This window comes from Drosophila tropicalis, unplaced genomic scaffold (genome assembly GCF_018151085.1).
Source record: "Drosophila tropicalis isolate 14030-0801.00 unplaced genomic scaffold, ASM1815108v1 contig_158, whole genome shotgun sequence".
Lineage (NCBI taxonomy): Eukaryota > Metazoa > Arthropoda > Insecta > Diptera > Drosophilidae > Drosophila > Drosophila tropicalis.
This window is the reverse complement of record NW_027172602.1, coordinates 5,673,424-5,692,153: the sequence shown is the minus strand read 5'-3', so window position 1 is coordinate 5,692,153 and position 18,730 is coordinate 5,673,424. Positions and strand designations below refer to the sequence as shown.

At 36.4% G+C, this 18,730-nt stretch overlaps 2 protein-coding genes across 2 annotated transcripts; one reads left to right on the top strand and one right to left on the bottom strand.

Moving 5' to 3' along the window:
* Nucleotides 1-941: 941 nt before the first annotated feature.
* On the top strand, nt 942-17,015 carry LOC137586861 (uncharacterized). The gene is made up of 2 exons (XM_068303043.1): nt 942-1,143; nt 15,684-17,015. Exons 1-2 carry the CDS (start codon nt 969-971, stop codon nt 16,697-16,699), a joined length of 1,191 nt encoding a protein of 396 aa, XP_068159144.1. The 5' UTR covers nt 942-968; the 3' UTR covers nt 16,700-17,015.
* Nucleotides 17,016-17,282: 267 nt separating this feature from the next.
* Or1a (Odorant receptor 1a) lies at nt 17,283-18,512 on the bottom strand. Its single transcript, XM_068299297.1, has 2 exons — nt 17,412-18,512; nt 17,283-17,351 (listed from the first exon to the last, which is right to left on the bottom strand). Exons 1-2 carry the CDS (start codon nt 18,510-18,512, stop codon nt 17,283-17,285), a joined length of 1,170 nt encoding a protein of 389 aa, XP_068155398.1.
* Nucleotides 18,513-18,730: the final 218 nt, after the last annotated feature.

The following is an 18,730-nucleotide window of genomic DNA, read 5'->3' as shown; positions in this document are numbered from 1 at the left end:
TGTTTTTTCTTCTTCTTCTACTTGCATTGCATTGCATTGCATGTTCCAAGCAACAACAACAACAACAACCACACTAGAAGCTGCTGCAACACAAGTGTTTTTTTTTTTTTTGGATATAGTTGAAGTAACCGCCACTCACAGCTTCTCAGCTCCTGCTCCTGCTCCTTGCCACAAGAAAAAAAAATATATATACATACATATATAAATTGTATTTTTATGATAAAGCTCTTGACAGACAACACAGGCAACAATAGCAGCTCTAACTCCATGTTATAACTAAGTATGAAAGGAGCCAAAGACAAAGTTCTCTTCAAACATCGTAGCTCTAAATACACTTTTATTCCTTTTTACTGATTTCTTTATACAAATCACTTAACGAAATATTTAAGTATACAAGTTAAGAGACTTGGCTTTTTATCAAGAAAATGTTGGAAGAAGTGGCTCAATTTAAAGACAGAACTAGCTAGAACAACAAACTATTTAAAAATTCTGTAATATCAATCAGATTTCAATTTTGAAAGCGTTTAGCCATAGTGTATATGCTTTGGTTTGGTCTCGTATTTTGGTAAGGGTATAACAACAGGTTGGAGTGCGTGACCCCAGCTCAGATATAACGTAGACTCTTGCTCTTGGAGAGTTGGGAGCTGGGAAAGCCAAGTGGAGGGACGGAGGGGCCAGGTGGATACTCCACTTGAATGCACGAAAGTGAAATTTCACTTTGCAGCTGTTTTGTTTTTGGTTTATGCTGTTGCTGCTGGTGTTGTTGTTGTTGTTGTTGTTGTAGCTGTTGATTTTTATTTATTGATTTCTTTTTATTTAAAATTTGTTCAATCAATGGAAATTTTTTTTTACAATCTTTTTCCATATAACTTATTTGGCACATAGAAAACTATAGAAAAATATATATAAATATATCTTTTGCAATGATGACGAAATCAAACACTTTAAGATATTCTAAGTGTAGAACAATGAAAATTGGCCAAAGAGTTCATCAACCATGGCTAATTTATGGGAGTTTTGTGTTTCTAATGCTTTTACTCTCCACAATGGTAACCTCATCGTCGGGAGCAGCAGCAACGGCAACGGCAAAGGCAACGGCGACAGCGGATATAGCCAAACAGGAAGCCAAATATAATAAAAATGGTAAGTCCACTAGATAATTAGCAGCTGTGAAAGTGAAAACACTTGCCCATCATAACTGGAACTGGCCAACCGAACAGCATATACAACACACACACAAACACACACACACACAACCGAACAGACAGAGACAACGATGATTATCATGGCAAATACAATGATGATGATCATGATGATGATGATGGTGTCGGACAATGGCTCAAGTCTTCAGCTTGATGATGATAAAGATAATGCTGCTAGCTGACGGGTTCGGGTTCGGGTTAACTGTGATTTGTGGCAGCATCGCTTTCACTTTGCTTGGCTAAGTGTTATTACCATTTTTGGGTGGGCGTTAACCCAAACCATTTGATATCTATATAACTTAAATTAGTTTACAAATTTTCAAAACAAAATCTTTCACATCAAAAGCAATTAGCAGAAATTTGATACATTGACAATCTCCCTCCATCAATCTATGGCTTAAAAAAGTTACCACAAATTTTCGATTGGCATAAGAAATTGTTATCAAAATTGTTAATCTTTTCAAATATTTCATAAATGAAATTCGATTCGAACTGAAATAAAAGTTGTAACTAATTTTATTTGGCATTAAAATTTAAATTCATTGTTATTCATTGAATTTAATTGCATAAAATTACACTTTAAATTTACAAATACATTTACTAAGAATTAAAATGTATACTTATTTAGACAAATTGGCCAAACTGTCCATTTGAAATCTTATATATTGAAATGACTTTATCCAAATTTGATGATATTTGAGAAATTTTAAAGTATTTATTGTAAGGAACCCAATTGCTAACTCCTCCAGTCTCCAGATTTCCAGTCTGGACCCCCTTTGAGAGAACTCTGATACCTAGACCCTCTTCCTACGCCACTGTCTATACTTAAGAACAATTCAAATCTTTTGTCGAAGGAAATTGAAAGTAATTCTGTAACGAGTTTCATTTCCGACCATTTACCAAAAGGTTTTAAACAACAATCTTTAGCTGGAATGAAATATATAGTTCTAGTTCTTTGACACCGCTGTGACTTATGGCTAAATGCAATATCAAATCATTAGAGATCACATTTAGATATATGTATGAGATTGATGTGTCATGTTGTCGTATCATATTTCTAAAAAGAAAGGAAAACCATCAACTTTTGCTACTACTAACCCATAATGGAAAACATATAAAAAAGGAGGATGGGCAATTTCTCAAGCCAAAACATTGTGTCGGTGATCATCATCACCATCATCTGACTGACTGACTTGCTAATTTCATTGCATTGTGTGTGTGTGTGTGTTTGTGTGTGTGTGTATTAAGTAAGCCATAGAAGACAATAAAGACACAAAGCAGCCAAGAGACAGTAGAGACAAAAACAATAACAAAAAAGACACAAGACATACATACATATATATATATATATGTATATACTATCTAACCAGTGAAAGAAGGCGCAAAAAAGTACGCTGAGAGACCAACCAAGCAGCTAATTAATGAACATGAAATGAACTGTCTTCAAATGCGGTTTGGGGTTTCTCAACAGGGCGCTAGAGACATCAAGAGATAAAGTGAGAGAGAAACAGTTTTCCCAGACATTTTTCGCAGAGCTTGCATAAACTTTTTGTTTTGTTTTCTTATTTTTAGCAAGCAATTACAGGGCTGTAAAGGGGGTTGGGGATATGGTTGGCAAGGGGGCAAGGGGATGTGTGGGAATGGGCAGTGGACTCGGGAAATGTGGCACCCAGAGACCGCATTTACCTCTCTCGCATTTTACCACTCACAGCTTCTTCCGTGTTGTGTAGCTTCTTTTTTTTCGTGGTTTTTGTTTTTGTTTTGTGATGTTTATCTCGACAATGGCTCCCAGACACTGTATCTTCTCTTTCACTCTCTCTGTCTTTCTCCCTTTCTGACACAGTCTTCTTGAATTTGTCTCTAGTTTTTTATGTGTTATTATGTCATCCATTCAAGTTTTCATACCCATTTTGATGTAACAATTTCTTCTCAGGGTTTTTCATAGCAAAGAAAAACTATTAAGCAATTTCTTAAAAGATTCAATGATCTTAGATCACCTCCATATCCATGGACCTACACATAGGTCCTTTTAGCACTATGTTAATAGTAGATCTTCAAAATGTCTAAGCTGATGTAAATCTTCCACTTAAGACATTTGCATTTCCACCCCTTTAACCCCTTGAGCATGACAAATCGACAATCCTTCTTTGTATATAGTATTTGATATTAAAATATACTTCTTGCACTATCTACTGCCAATTACTTTGGGGTCTTAAAGAGGTTGAAGGGTTTTATCACTGCCAAATCCCTTTCGATTCGTATATTTTTATTTTAACCATTTCAAAAACCGTTTCAGAGAGAAGGGCAAATAGAGACTAAAGTGTGAATTATTATGTATAATCCATATAATGAACCAAATAATGATAGTGCCCCCCCTCTCACTCTCTCTCTCTCTCACTCTCATTCCCGCTTCACGTCATTAAAACTAACCATAAAATATGTGTAACACAATTATTACCCGATCCTCATTCATTTTGCCAGTGAATGAAATTTAATGATACATATGTATATAACAACGTGTCCAACAACTACAACAACAAAACCAACATATAATGAGATAGTGAAATGGTCAAACTTTTGCCAAATTTTCGTATAATTAGTGGAGCTGTTCATGCAATTGGTTTTGTATGATTTTATAATACAATTTCTAATTATCAAAAAGATAGTTAAGAGTGAGAGGGATTTTGCAAAAAAAAAAAAAGAAGGGGGAGGGGGCGTGGAGGGGGAGGCGGGAGAGAGACAAACAATTGTTACTGCTGGTGTTCATTTACCATGAAGACATTGAGGCCTCTCTCATTGTGTGGTTTATTTTGTTTTTGGTTCAGCAATTAACATTTTGAACTTTGCCCAAAATCACAAAATTACAAACTATAAAAAAAGACGAGTCAAAATAGCCCAAAAATCCTATATAGACCCAATAAATACCCATTAAAATGGTATATAAATAATATTTCATTTCAAGTCTTTAGTCTAGAGTCTTTGACTTTTGCCATCAGTTTTAGCCGATCTTAAACATGAGTCAATTGAATATACCCTTCTTTTTTTTGCATTTTATGGCCATGTAGGGTAAAAGAGACTAAAAGAAATAAACTAAGTACATAAAAATTGGAACAAAGCGACGTCGCAGTTTTACCTTTGATTGTCGTTTTCGGCTCTTACACAAAAATGTAAATGTTAAGAGCTTAACCTTTAAATTTAGCCAACTGTGTAATTATACTATACACTTCTCCTTCACTTCCATTTTCCATCTCTGTCGCCCTCTTTCTCTCTCTCACACACACACTCTATCCTACTCGCTCGCTCGGCGTGTTTGCAGTTTCGTTATTGGGAAATTTTTAATTGGCTTTGAAATTGTATGAAGAAATGTAATCACTGATCATTGATCATTGTCGAAAACGAAGAAAAATGATGCCAAAATCGTAATCAAAACAAAATCGCCATCGCCATCGCCATCACCATCGATCTAACAAAATTAAAAACCGCTCGATATGCAAATTAAATGATTCATTAAACGCATCATTGCGCACAGAGACAGAAATAGAAACAGGCTTATGGTATACTATATCATTTAGAGTAGATATACATAGATATAGATTGATTCATATTCGCATTTGTACCTCAAGTTTACATAACTTGAATACCGTAACCGTAACTGGAGGGATGCCTTAATAAAGCTCATTAATTATCCCACAGACATATCAAAAATTTTCGCTCCAAATTATCAAGCGAAAGTAAAGCAGCAAATTAATCAAAATCAGGCTGGGCGGCCCATTTGAAATTTTCGAACAAAGCGAACAAAAATAAATAAACCGAAAGCATAAAATCAGAAATAAAAAACATATATACATGTATGTATGTACATTATTTACATATGATAGATATGCAACTATATCAGTCAGTTAATTAATGAATTGGTGCAAATTTGTTGGAAAATTTAAATGGATTAACTTTGATTTCGGTTTAACTTGTGGAAGTTACAAACAACAAGACATAATTTAAATTGAGTTTAGTTAATTACTTAAGGAAATTATATATATTGGGAAAATATCGTAAAACAAACTGGTTATTTATAGCAAAATCATTACAAATCCGAACAGGATTTGATTCGCAAAATTCGCAAAAATTATCTTTAACAAAGATCTTTAAGTTAAAAAAAAGGGTGAAGAGTTTGATTTATAATAATTAACTTTAAATAAGAGCAAAATTGAAATCCACTCAGTATTTTTTGTATATACAAATACTTTTTGATCGCTCTTTTTGATTTAAATGAGCACACTAGCGCCGCCAACGGCCAACTCCGGGCTTATGGAAAAACGTTTATATGCATAACTTGGCTGTTTTTTGTCCGATTTTGATCAAATTTGGTATTTTGCTGGATATTAGAATCAAATTTAAGTGTGATAAATTTGATTGGACAAGGTGAAAAATGACGGAAGATAATCGAGTTTTTTCAAATTACGGGGGCGGATAAGGGCGTGGTAAACATTTTAAATAAACTTGATCACTTTACATACTACACGAGTCTATATACCAAATTTGGGAGCTCTAGCTCTTATAGCTTCCGAGATCTGCGTGTTGATACAGACGGACGGACATGGCTAGATCGACTCGGCTGTTTATGTTGATAAAGAATATATATACATTATGTTACATACATTTTGGCGACTTTAATATACCATTTCACCCTATGGGTGTAAAACTAACCGACTAACTGAATCGAAATAAAAGAGATCAATGTTTGATTAAGGGAAATCCTTCTTAATGCAGGTCAAATTGTGTTCAATCAACAAAATGGCTCAAAAGAGAATCAGCAATGCGATTTGTGGTAAAACAATCTTCCAAGTGGAATGGAAAGAAACCTTTCTTAAAAGATACGAAACATTTTCTGGGAACAAATAAACTTTTGGCAGAAATAAACGAGAAATAATTTGAGAAACATGAAAAACAAAAAAATGTAAAACAAAAATTGCAAGAGGCGCAAAGTTTTTGATTAAATTGATTAATTGCATTTTGCGTGTGCTGCTCATTCGTCAATGATTTCGTTAACGGTTTCGCTTGTCTTCCTCTATTTAATTTTTTTTTTTTTTGGTTTTTGGTTTTTTGTTTTTGTATTTTCGCGCAATTCGATTATACAAATGGCGAGGGGCCAATCGTGTGGCAATCCGGTTAATTTGAACTTAATGATGTCTTCATTTCGCTTTCGCAGTGAAAATATGATAATTGCCAGGCATAGGTAAAGGTTTGCTCAAATTGTGGTACAGATACGGGTACAGGGGTAGGGGCTCTATATTGACCAATTGACCGGGCCAACATGAACATTTGCCCATTTGCCCATTCGGTCGGTCATTTGAACACATTTCGGACACGCAACACTGACCCAAGCTATTGCCAATCAATCAAAACAAAGTTCCAAGTTCCATTTCCAAATACACAAATTGCTTTAAAGACTCACAGAAAAAAAAAAAAAAACACAAATGAAAAAAATGATCAATTAGAGAATGTTGTAATATTTAGGCTCCCCTTAGAGATGGAGCAAAAGGAAGGGGCTCTGGATGAGGATGGAAGGATGGGGGGGAATTCCATTCGGTGTGGAATTCGGCGCGGTTAATGCAGATGAGTTTTAGCCAACTGACAAGTTTGCTAATTGCCAAATAATTCAAAACTGACAGCTGTCAATGTTTGGGTTAACCCGTCAGCATTTATGTCGAAATACCGTTTCATAACCGATATTTATGTGCTTCATTTTATATATCTAATGATTGAAGTTATAGAAATTCCGATATACACTTCATTTCGGTTGATAAACGTTTCCCATTTCCATTGGTGGCCAATGGCGAAGAGAGTTTTCCCTCTACATTTGGTTATAACCGAATTTGGCTTTAACCTTCACCTTGTGGGTTAAGAAATCGACCAAAATACAAATACAAAAACACAAAATGTACATACACAAATACGAATTACGTGAAAAACGTTTTTAATGTGGATACGTGCCATGGCCTCAAGTTTCGGTTTCAATTTCTGTTACACTTTTCAGTGTTCAGTTTTTGGTTTTGGTTTTTGGTTTTGGTTCCAGACCAGGCCCAGACCCCGTTGCCAATTTGAGACTTAGACCCCTTGGCCTGGAAACGTGTTTTTTTTTTTTTCTTTTCGGTGTTTTTATGTTGCATTTATTTCTATTTTGTTTTTGTCTTTTTGGTGTTAAGTGCCAAGTGCCAAGTGCTGACTCAGCTCAGTTAGCTTTACATGGTCAATACAAAATCAAAGTGACATCGATCGATAGAGTCCAAGGAATAGTGCATTAAAGCCCCTCTCTTTCTCTCTCTCACTCTCTTTGGAGTTGTCTCTCTTTCTATTTCTGTTTAATTAAGCATTGAAAATCGAAAATTGAAATTCATCTAGTAATGGTCCATTATATATTGGCCATTTCATATTTCTTGCAATTGTTTCGCCTTGTTTGTAAATGTTTTGAAAGGGTCGCCCCACAAATAAAGCTCAAAACTGACTTGAAAATAAAACAAAACCAATCATAAATCATTATTACTTTTGTTTTTTCCTTTTTTTTTTTGGGGGTTTAGGGAGAGGTTTGACTTTTTTTTCCCTTCCAACTTCTTTGGGCTTAGCCTTCGGCCATTTGATGTAAATTGAAAAAACAAAAGTTCATAGCAAAGAATTATGATTCTTTGGAGCGTTAATTTGGTTACAAGAAGAAACTTTTGAAAGAAAAGTTTAATAAATTGTTTTGAATTATGAGTTTAGGCCTTAAACATGTAGAAAATTGTTAACAATTTGAAGTTTTTAGTTGCCTAAACAATTAGTGGTTAATGTTTTTTTTTGTTTACCAAAGTGTTAAACATGTTTTGTTAAAGGAAACAATAGTTTCCATGGAAAATCAGACCAGTTAATGGCCATGAAAAATTAGTTTTATGCATTTCCGTTAGCACTTTAAATCGATATAGATAGTTGGTGTAACTAAAATGCCGGTTACTTCACACTAGCTAAAAATCATGACTACACAATGATCAGTTGGCCATATAGTTGGTCGGTTAGTTAGTCAGCTAGTCAGTCTCAGAGAAGAGACAAAAGCGGCACTAACTAACTGAAACTGAGACCAAAATTGACTGACTAACTAACTAACCAACCAACTAAAGTCTAACCTGTCCTTGGGAGGCCCCTCCATCATCTGAACATTATATATAATTATTTCTTTTAATTTTTTTTTTCATTCTCATGATTATCATGATGAAGATGAAGATAGAATAGAATTGAATTGACTCAAGAAGTGAATGAGCTAGTGAGCTGAGTGGGTGCGAGTGGTGCGGGTGTTGGTGGTGCAACTTTAATTAGACATAACGATGAGAACAAATTTGTCTGTGGTTATTTATATATACACACATCGTATATGAGTTACGATGCGATATAATCATTTATAATATAACATACAATAATATAATTATTAGACGAAACAAAGAACTTCAACTTAAACATAAACTTGATGTGGCAAAAAACCCAACAACAACAAAATTGAGGCAATTGTCTAACATCAAGTGTGTCATGTTCATGATTGTGTACTTGTGGTTCCATAGACAAACCGAACCACCAACTAACCCACCAGAACTCCAACACATTAACAAGTTCACACACAATTCAGTAACATTATAAAAAGCTAACCACATACTTATCTAAATAACTGTATGCTTTGTTCTTTCTCAAAGCGCAATGAAAAAGTTATTTGGTTCTTCCAAAACCTAAAATCCCAACCAAAATCAGGTTCTACTTCAAAAATTTCTCAAAAAACAATTAGCCATTCGATTTGAATTCAAATTAAACCTTAAAAGCTTAAAATAAAGGTTAAAAGAAAGTTTTATCTGAGTAGTCCATAAGTATATGGCATTTCTACTTGTAAGTGAAACTAAACTAAACTTGATTTTTGTGAAATTTCGGAAATGAATGATTCTTTGATATTACTTTTAAAGCAATGAAAAAGTTATAACAAACGATTCAAAACACCAAAATATATATATGTTTCGATCCATAGGCCCTAAGAGAAATTATAAATCATCAACCAAAAGTACATCACTTCATTCTCTATATCTTAACCAAATGCATATAAAGATTAATTTACTATATATTGAAATGAATATTGTCATAATTTGAAAACCTTATGAAAAATGAGTTTTACTTTTGGAAAATGACTTGATAAGCCAATTGATTTTTTATTGATCCAAATCTATGGATCTGTGTGTGTTCATTCAGTGGCATTTGTGTTGATGTTCATAGATTCTGGCAAGCCGAAAACAGATGCAACAATGAGTTCAATCCCAAACCGACTTGTCTTTGACATTTTGAAGAAGAAAAACAAAACAAAAAAAAATAAGAATAGAAAAAGAAAAACATGATCATTGCGGTTGTTCTTTTGGTTTTGACATTGAAGCTCATCGATTGCGACTCGATATGTTTGTGGTTGTTGTTGTTTTTGTTGTATGCTCTACTAATTCATAGAACTTCCAACCAACCAAAGTCACAAAGCACGTTTTGGCCATGTTTTTTTTTTTTGTGTCCGTTTTCATGGCACTTGGTTTGGCCCATTCCGTTACTCCAATGGCTTTTGGCTTAGGTGAGTTGATTATTATTTTTGCACATTAAATACATAATTGTCGTTTATTGGAAAATGTCATGTTCAATTAGTCGTCAAAAATGGCAGCGGCAGCGGCAACGGCAGCGTCTACAACGTGTGGCACAATGATACGATTAAAAGAACATGGCATACAACGCGTCATCTGTAATTGAGTAACGAATTGATGCTGAACTGAGCTCAGGTGCGGCATCTCAATATCATTGGATGGATTTGTGGTCAGGGTCAGCATTCCCTTGCCTAGCAGCCATCTAGTAAATTACATGAAGTTTATAGCCGGAAATCTTTTAGACGCAGCTCAAACGATTATGATGCTTGACCCTTGGGCTAATCTAATTACAAACTAAACTCACTCACTCACGGTGATGGCATTAAAAACTGCAGCTTAATGCTCACATTTTCAATGACACAGTGCCCAGTAAACACATTAAAAACGCGTTCAAATAGTGTGTCTGTGTGTGTCTGAGGTGCTTTTGGGGGCTAATGATAAATGAAGATCATTTCGAATTGAAAGAAAAAAACTAAACAAAACTTAAGAAGAACTTAACAATATGTGTGAAAAACATACAAACAAAACATTTAAACGAATGGCCACCCTAACACTTGAGTCAGGAACATACCTGGCAACCCTGCCAAGAATTTCTAGCAACTTAAGTTGGAGGTCAGCAGAATCAATCTTAACAATGATTCAACATTAGTAATGTGCATTTACAAACAACTTGATTAAAGTTCATCGTAAATAAAGGAAAAATGATGACTGTGAGAGACGGTTGGGGAGTTTATAGTCGCACTCCCACCTCCAAAGACACTTTCCTCCGCCTTCCACACATCCCACAGGCCGCCCTCGCATGGCCGATACCATAAATCAAATGGGCGATGAAATTGTTAAGCTATGCTGAAGTGACTGACTGCAAGGTAAAGATTTATGGCAGAGGCGACTGGCGAACAGAGTCTGTTGGGGGTGCATAAAATCGAATAAGCTGACAATAATGTGTGCTTGTATGTGTGTGTGTGTGTGTGTGTGTGGAGAGGGCATGTACTCTATGTTAGTTGCTTTAGTATGAGAAAAGGTATTGAGATTGAGTTACGCTTTGGCATGCCAAGCACGGAACACAACGACGACCAGACAACGGACCAAGCCTCATGGTTAAAAATGGCTAATTGCTACGACGGCGACGATGGCGATGACTATGACGGCAAGTGCCTTTTAGAAATTAACTCCAGCCAATGCTAAAAGCTTAGGCATGTTATTGAAATCGGAGCAAAAACTCATTTATCATTTATCATGCGCACACACACACACACACACACATACAGATACATACGTATAGACAAAACGAACAATAATTAAATATATTATACACTAGTTTAGATATGGCGGCGATTAGGTGATCTGGCAATGTCAAAACTGTGCCCCAAAGCATCTGCTATGTACTCATCATTACGGAAATGTTTTGGGGGGAAATAAAATGTGACCATAGACACGAATTACAAAGCTGGGAGAATTTGTGTCTGGGTAAAGAAGATCAAAGATCAGATCCCACTTTAATATTTATGAATAACTAGTGTTAATCGAATTATGCATCCACTCCCTGTACTCCATTGGCTCCACTCCCCCCAATTAAATTGTCCTTGTGGCATGTTCGTGTCTTAAGTCTTTTGTTTTGCTTGTGTTTTTGTTGCCCACTTGACATTTGCTTGATAATTGTTACGATTGGTGTTCTTTGTTATTGGATGTTCTTGTTGCTGTTGCCATTGTTGGTCAAGTTAAATGTCACTTTATTTGCTTTGAACTTTAAAGTTCAAGTTGAAAATTTTACAAAAAAAAAAAAAATACATTATGAATGAAGATGTTGCACGTGTTTTGCGATAACAACATTGTTCAATAATTTCGTGTGTGTGTGTGTGAGTTATTTCTTTTTTTGGGTTGGGTTTAATTTATGATCATAAGCCATAAGATCGATCTTTAGATATTCCAATTGATATATGTACTTATTTATGGATCTATATGAATGATATATAGTATAAAGCAGCATGACTAAATATATATATGTAAATACATATGTATGTATGTATGTGTACTCGCATGTAGATGAGTTGAGGCTTGACTTGGGTTGGGTTTTGTAGTTTATTTTGTTTGGTCTTAACCTCGACCCTAACTAAGATAAGATAACTATGTAAGACGATGAGAAATATGCAAATTTCAGTTTATTTGCGTTTACTTACTGATTTTTTTTTCCATTTTCTTCTTCTTCTTCTTTCTTAGTTTCTCATTAATTTGCTGTAGTTTTCGTTCGTACGGATTTGTTTACTCGTTTGTTTTTGAATGTTTTTTTTTTTTGTGTTTGTTTTTTGGGGTCAGTTGACTGTCCCAGACCCTGGCATAGAAACGAATCTATTCTAAATATAATTCAACTTCTCTCTTGTAACCATAAATATTGATTGAGTCTAAACATTTGCTATAAGTAGAGGCGACGACTATCAGCATCTTTTGTTCATGTTGTTGCAGCGCGAATGACTTTAATTCTACATACAAATGTTCTCTGACATTGACCGCATCGCCGGCCGGTTATGCTTAAAGCTGAGTCATCATCATCATCATCATCATCATCATCATCATCATCATCGTCGTCGACATCATCGCATTGATGATCATTATGGCATGTCAAGCAAGATTCTTAAGATTCTGTTTCGGCCAGTTTTAAGTCAAGTGCACTCGACTTGCATATAAATTCAAATGGAGTATGCGGAAAACGGCAAGAAACGACACGGCACATGGCACGACAAAACGATATCGAAATGAAATTGAAAATCAGAACAAAGACTATCATTAAATTGCTACGCGAAATGCCTAGCCTTGAATCAGACTCATAAATAATAGAAATAAAATGTTGAAAACGTTGACAAGTTTAATTAGAATTTACAATAAATGCCAGCTAATGGTCATATACATAGGAAGGGACAAATGACAATTGTGCAAAAGAAATTAGCAGATCACAAAAATCTATATACTAAGTATCCATAAAGAGGTCCGGTTCAAAAAGTATTGCAATTTTTTTTTGAAGTGTTTTATAAATTATAATAGTAAATGATTTCTTATTGTTTTTATATCGGTTATTGGCAGATACCGAAACTTTACAAGTGAAATCTTATCTCAAAACGCATAACGGTAATTCGTAGACACCAATTAATAATTATTGTAAATTGGTTTTCATTTTTCATATGGAAATGTTGCCTGTTTCTTGTCTACAGCTTCAGTTTCAATCTCAACACACTCTCACACACACACACACACACACATACATATGTATGTATGCTCAATCAAATTACAATCACAGCCTACGACAAAATGACAACAACAACAACATCAAATGCGATCATGAGACTCTTGTGTGCCTATAGTAAAGTAGCAGCTGGCATAACATTTTGTTCTAGGCATGTGGCATGTCAACTTTCCTATGCCCCTGCTCCCTGCCTCCTGCCCCCTGCACCTGCCCCTGTGCCATGTCCACTGTTTGCCCTGCCACCAGATTTAGCGTCATTACCAGTTCCTGCCCTCAACCCACCAGTATAAGGAAACCTTTCCATATGCTACTCAATTGTGGGTTATATTTCGTTAAAAATTTTGTACATTTTTGTTGTTGGTTGGTTGTTTGGTTGGTTGCTCAGTTGGTGTTGTTTTCTGTTGCATGCAATGCATGTGGGGTATTCAATATGGGTGGGTGGGGGTACTCGTTGTTATATCCCACACCCGCTGCTGCTGCTGGCTATACAAGAGTATATGCACATACCTATAATGAGTTTGCCAAGAGTTAATTGGCTAAAAGCTATAGAGAGTTAGTCAGTTAGTTAGTTAGTTAGTTAGTTAGTTGGCCGTTTCGTTGCTTGGTTGGTTGACTCGACGACTAGACTACAACAAAAATGGGTCAAACACTTATACCTTATGTATGTATGTATGTGTGTATAAAATATATTTTTGGATTATTTATTTGTCTAGCCCATGGGCAAGCAAAAATTATCTAGCCAAATAGCTCAATTATCCTTTCTTTTCTTTTCCTTTTCTCAAGCCCAACGGCCGTGCAATAAAAGATCACATCAAAATCAAATCTTTCAAAATGTGCCAAAACGTTTTCTTTACTTTAATTTGAATTTAAATATCTTTATTTTTGAAAAATTTCATCAATCATTGAAAGTCCAAAACCATTTTTCTTTGCGTGCTGATGATGGTGATGATCAACGACTCCCCAAAAGACAAAAATTGTATGTGCAATAATCAAATTATAAAAATAAAGTTAAGTAAACTAAACTGACTGAACAATTTAGACAGGGAGAGCAATAATTATATATACATATATATATAGTAGATATGTCATAAACAAAAGTTGTGAAAAAAAAAAACGCACAACTACATACATTGGTTAAGTACCACGTAACATGATGACATGACGACCGTGATGACGATGATGATGATGATGATGGGAATAAAGGGGTGTGGGTGAGATGTGAGCCAACAGCAGCAGCCACACAGTTTCCACCAACACCAAGAGCAACACCAACAGCAGCAGCCGCAACATTACCACCGCCATGACATGGTATTTAATCATTTTTGATTGCAATTGTTTGGCGTTGAAATGTTTTTGTTTGTTGCCTCAACAATTGTGTATGACACTTCTTCAATTTCAATTCGCTTATTAAGTATACCCTTTATTTATCTGTATACATACATATATTGTGTCAGCCATGTAATTAACACATTTGTATTACGACTTTGGTTTTTGACGATTTTGTAATTTGTCGGCAACAACAAATAATGGCAAATCGAAGTGACAGTTCGAGAATGCATACATACATACATATGTATATAGATATGTATATGCAACTGCTGTGAGCTTTCCCAACCAGACTTTCCCTTCCAAACTTAAAGCAATACAAAGTTTCTCTCTTTGAGTTTTCAAGAGTTTCAAGATGCTTGAACAAGGGGGGCTATGTCCTATGAACATTTTCCGGCATTTTCTGCCACTTGCAGCTCAAACTCATGCGTATAAACCAAGACAGCAAGAGCAATAGAGAAAGACAGAGATAGAGAGAGAGAGGGATCAGTTTAAGTGTGTTTGATCAGTTTCAAAATCAAAAACAAATGCTTAAAGCAGCGGCACTTTCACAACAGGTTTTCTTTTTCTCTTTTTTTTTACATATATTTTTGGCCTTTTCTTTTGAAATGCACTTTAAAGTTAGTATAATATGCAAAACTTTCTCACCTCTCGAGTAAGTAGCAAAAAGGAATCTTCTATCAATCATTTGGTTTGTCCAAACTTCAGACTCATCCAAAATATATAGAGTAATCTCTATGCTGTTGACACTATCGCAAATATCTGTATTAGACATTTGCTACAAAGTAAGCAAAAGATATAAAAACAGTTAAGAGAGCATTAAAAGTCTTTAAAACCTCTCAAATGAATAAATTAAAAGACTCGTAAAGATAAAAGAAAACGACAAAAAACTAAACAATCACTTTTGCCACTTTGCAAAAAGAAAAAAAAAGTAGAGTGTCCAAAAATGATTAATCGATTCATATGCGAATAAGTATATGTATGTATATTCTCAAGTGTTACGATCCTGAAAACAGACAAAAACTTTCTCTGACTGCGCATTGTCATCATCATCATCATCATCATCACAGAGGCACTCTCGATGATGCCATACATCATACAAATGAAATCACAAATGCTGTGGACGTATCTTTATGTGGCAGTTGCTGAGGGGCCACTCGAAACTCGCTCTCAAGTGGCAAGATGAATATGTTTTTGTTTCTGTTGTTCATTTTTTGTTTTTCACTTATTTCATTTCAGCGGAATTCCCTGAGGAGGATAGCGATATGTTGATGGAACCGAATGACTTTACACCAATCACAGTTTTGCGTTCACATGAACAGCATTTCCATATGCCGCCAACAACGCAATTACATGGCCGATTGCCAGACCGAGGTGATCCCGAGCAAGAGCAATTTCGACCGATTGTGAATCCACAGCAGCAGCAGCAACACCAACTCCAACACCAACAACTTGTGCATCCGCAGCAACATCCGCAATTGGCGATATCCCGTGCCGATACCGGAGATTCACATAGCCAGGCAGCACAGAATTTCTATCCACCATTTTATCATGAGGCACCACCATTGGGCCATTCACGTCCCTACCTACCTGGACCAGAGAATTCACCACTATCGTTGGCATTGCCACTGCCTGGCCTGTTGCCTGGTCAACAGTCACAACAGCAGCAGCACCAACAGCAGCAGCAGCAGCATCTACATCCTCATCAACAGCAACGTGCCTTCGATACAAGTATTCTGGGTAGCGGTGACTTTGGTGTCCTGCGCGGTGGTACTTTCTATCCCGAAGAGGAAATGCCCTACCATCCAGAGGATAATAGCGATTACATATACGGGGATGCGGCGAATAATGGTCATGGTCGTCCAACTGAGGGATTCATCCAGAAGTATACATATCCGGAGGAGCAATTTGCCAATTTCCGTGATTTCGCTGATATCAATACGCCCGCCGATTCGGCTTTCTCGCAATTCGTTGTGGTCTATGCCCCCAAAAATGCCACCAAGCCGCCATCGTTAAATGACCAACGCAGTCATCCGCATCCAAAGAATATATTCGAACAGCTGGAGCTGTTGGATCGTGAGAAGGCATTGGAAGAGGCGGCCATGAAGAAGCAACCGCAGCAGCCTAGTAAGATCAAAACGAAATTGAATCGCACAAAGCTGCATAAGAACTATAAGAAGAAAGTAAATCCAAAGGATTCACGAGGAGACACGGATTTGGAAATGGAACAGGAACCGTTGTTAGCCCTCAGCTAAGCTAAGCAAATTCGCAAAATACAAAATACTTCATCTATATTCAACACCTTGCCCTCATCACCCCCCACCCACACACCCCTTTTAAAAAATGATAAACAACATTTCCCTACCACCCTTCCCTCTTTGCTGATTTAGTTTTATTTATTTTATTTTGTGAGAAAAAGAAAAGAAAAGAAAAACAAACACCAATCGAACTCTTGAGTCTTGAGACTTTCATTGCATAGCCCATTTGACCATTCTCACCCGACTCCACCACTATTCACCTTTACTCACCACCTTTCGCCACTCTTCTCCTTCTTCTTCAGCGTTCAATTGCAATAGCTTCCTTTTTAGTTTTTCTATATACTAAATAATAATATTAATAATAATGTGTGTATGTTTCTTTTTTTTTTTTTGTAATTCTAGATTTTAGTTTATCTTTAAAGGATTTAAAAAAAATATATATATATACTTATGTATATATATTTTATACGAGTGAATAATATGATTTTTTCATAATATTTCTGTGTACAGCTGTTAAATGTAATTTTAAAATAATAAATATATAAAAATAAAAATCCACATAAAAAACCAATTTTGAACTTTATGCCTTTTCATATTGAGCTCTTAGGGCATTCAGCAGAGTGGTAAACGAGCCGGCGGTACGAAAGATCTACAAGGAATAGAGTTTGGAATTAAAAGAGAGAGTCGGCGGGACGTTGATGAATCTCACCCAGACAAGAAGTGGCCTACCCAAAAGAAAGAAGTAGGCACCTAGAATAGTTTCCTTTTGGGCCCTTTGCATGGGCAGCAATAGCAAGCGACGCTCTTTGGCCTTGAGGCTATGCCAAGGTAACTGTTGATACAACTTCAGGGCAAACTGATCGGCCTCATGACGCACTTGCTCGGCACCGAAACCATAGATACACAATTGAGTGGTTACCACCATGGAGAAGAAACCCAAGAAGGCGAAATTTTGATTCACATGCGGCATTATATACTGACAGATAACCGAACAGTAGAGCACACAGATTAGAAGAACCTCGACAAAGGCAATGTCACGGAAGGCCACATCGAAGCGTTGCACCAGGCCAAGTAAATGGGCATGCTCATGGAAAATCGGTTTCAACAGCTCACCACGAAAGTCCTCAATGCGCTCCAAATGCACACCCAGACGACGATAATGGGCTGTCAGGCCAAAGACGAACCATCCATACAATGTGTCCACGGCGGTTGTGGAACAGCAAAAGAATGTCAACACGAACATCATCAGGAAACAGTCCAATACATAGATATATGGTTGGGATACATCATACGGCAGACTAACCCGAAACGAACTACTGGGCTCAAATAAACCATGGCTATAATAATGCCACATGGTCATGGTGACTGGCATCAGAAGGAACGACACACTGGTGCCGGCACACATCATGAAATAGATGAAGGCCAACAATTGTCCTCGACGATTTTGCAAGTGCCATAAGTTCTGCTCCACTTCAGTTTCTTTGACAAATGGCTGCTCTATCAGTTCAATGAGTTGTACAAGCTCCTGGGACTTATAAACGAATATTGTCATTTTCAAAATTGATGAAATCATCTGAACTCCATGCATTAAGGCCTCGGAACAGATTACAATATCGCTACGATGTTCCACTATGAAAGCACAAACGGTGCAGAATTCAAAGCTCGTAGCCACCACCATGATGATATAAATGAACGGAGAGTAGAGTATACGGCCCATTCTGTTGCGTGGACGTAACTCCAAGCCCATACGGCCAAAGGTGAAACGTTGGGTCCACAAATTGCTTAAACATACTGCCAAAAGCTTAGACATTTCGTTGACAACTGACCCAAACTGACCGACTTGATTGACTTCACAGCTCTCATCCAACAGGCTAATTGGGCAAGTTCCACACTAAATTTGAAAGTCTTTATTAACGCCCCAGAGCTATCCAAAAAGCTATGCTACTTGAGAATTAAAACTGCTCGACAAATTTAATTTAATTATAGGCTGGAGGCAAATGCGACACCTGTTTCTAGGCACAGTGGTTC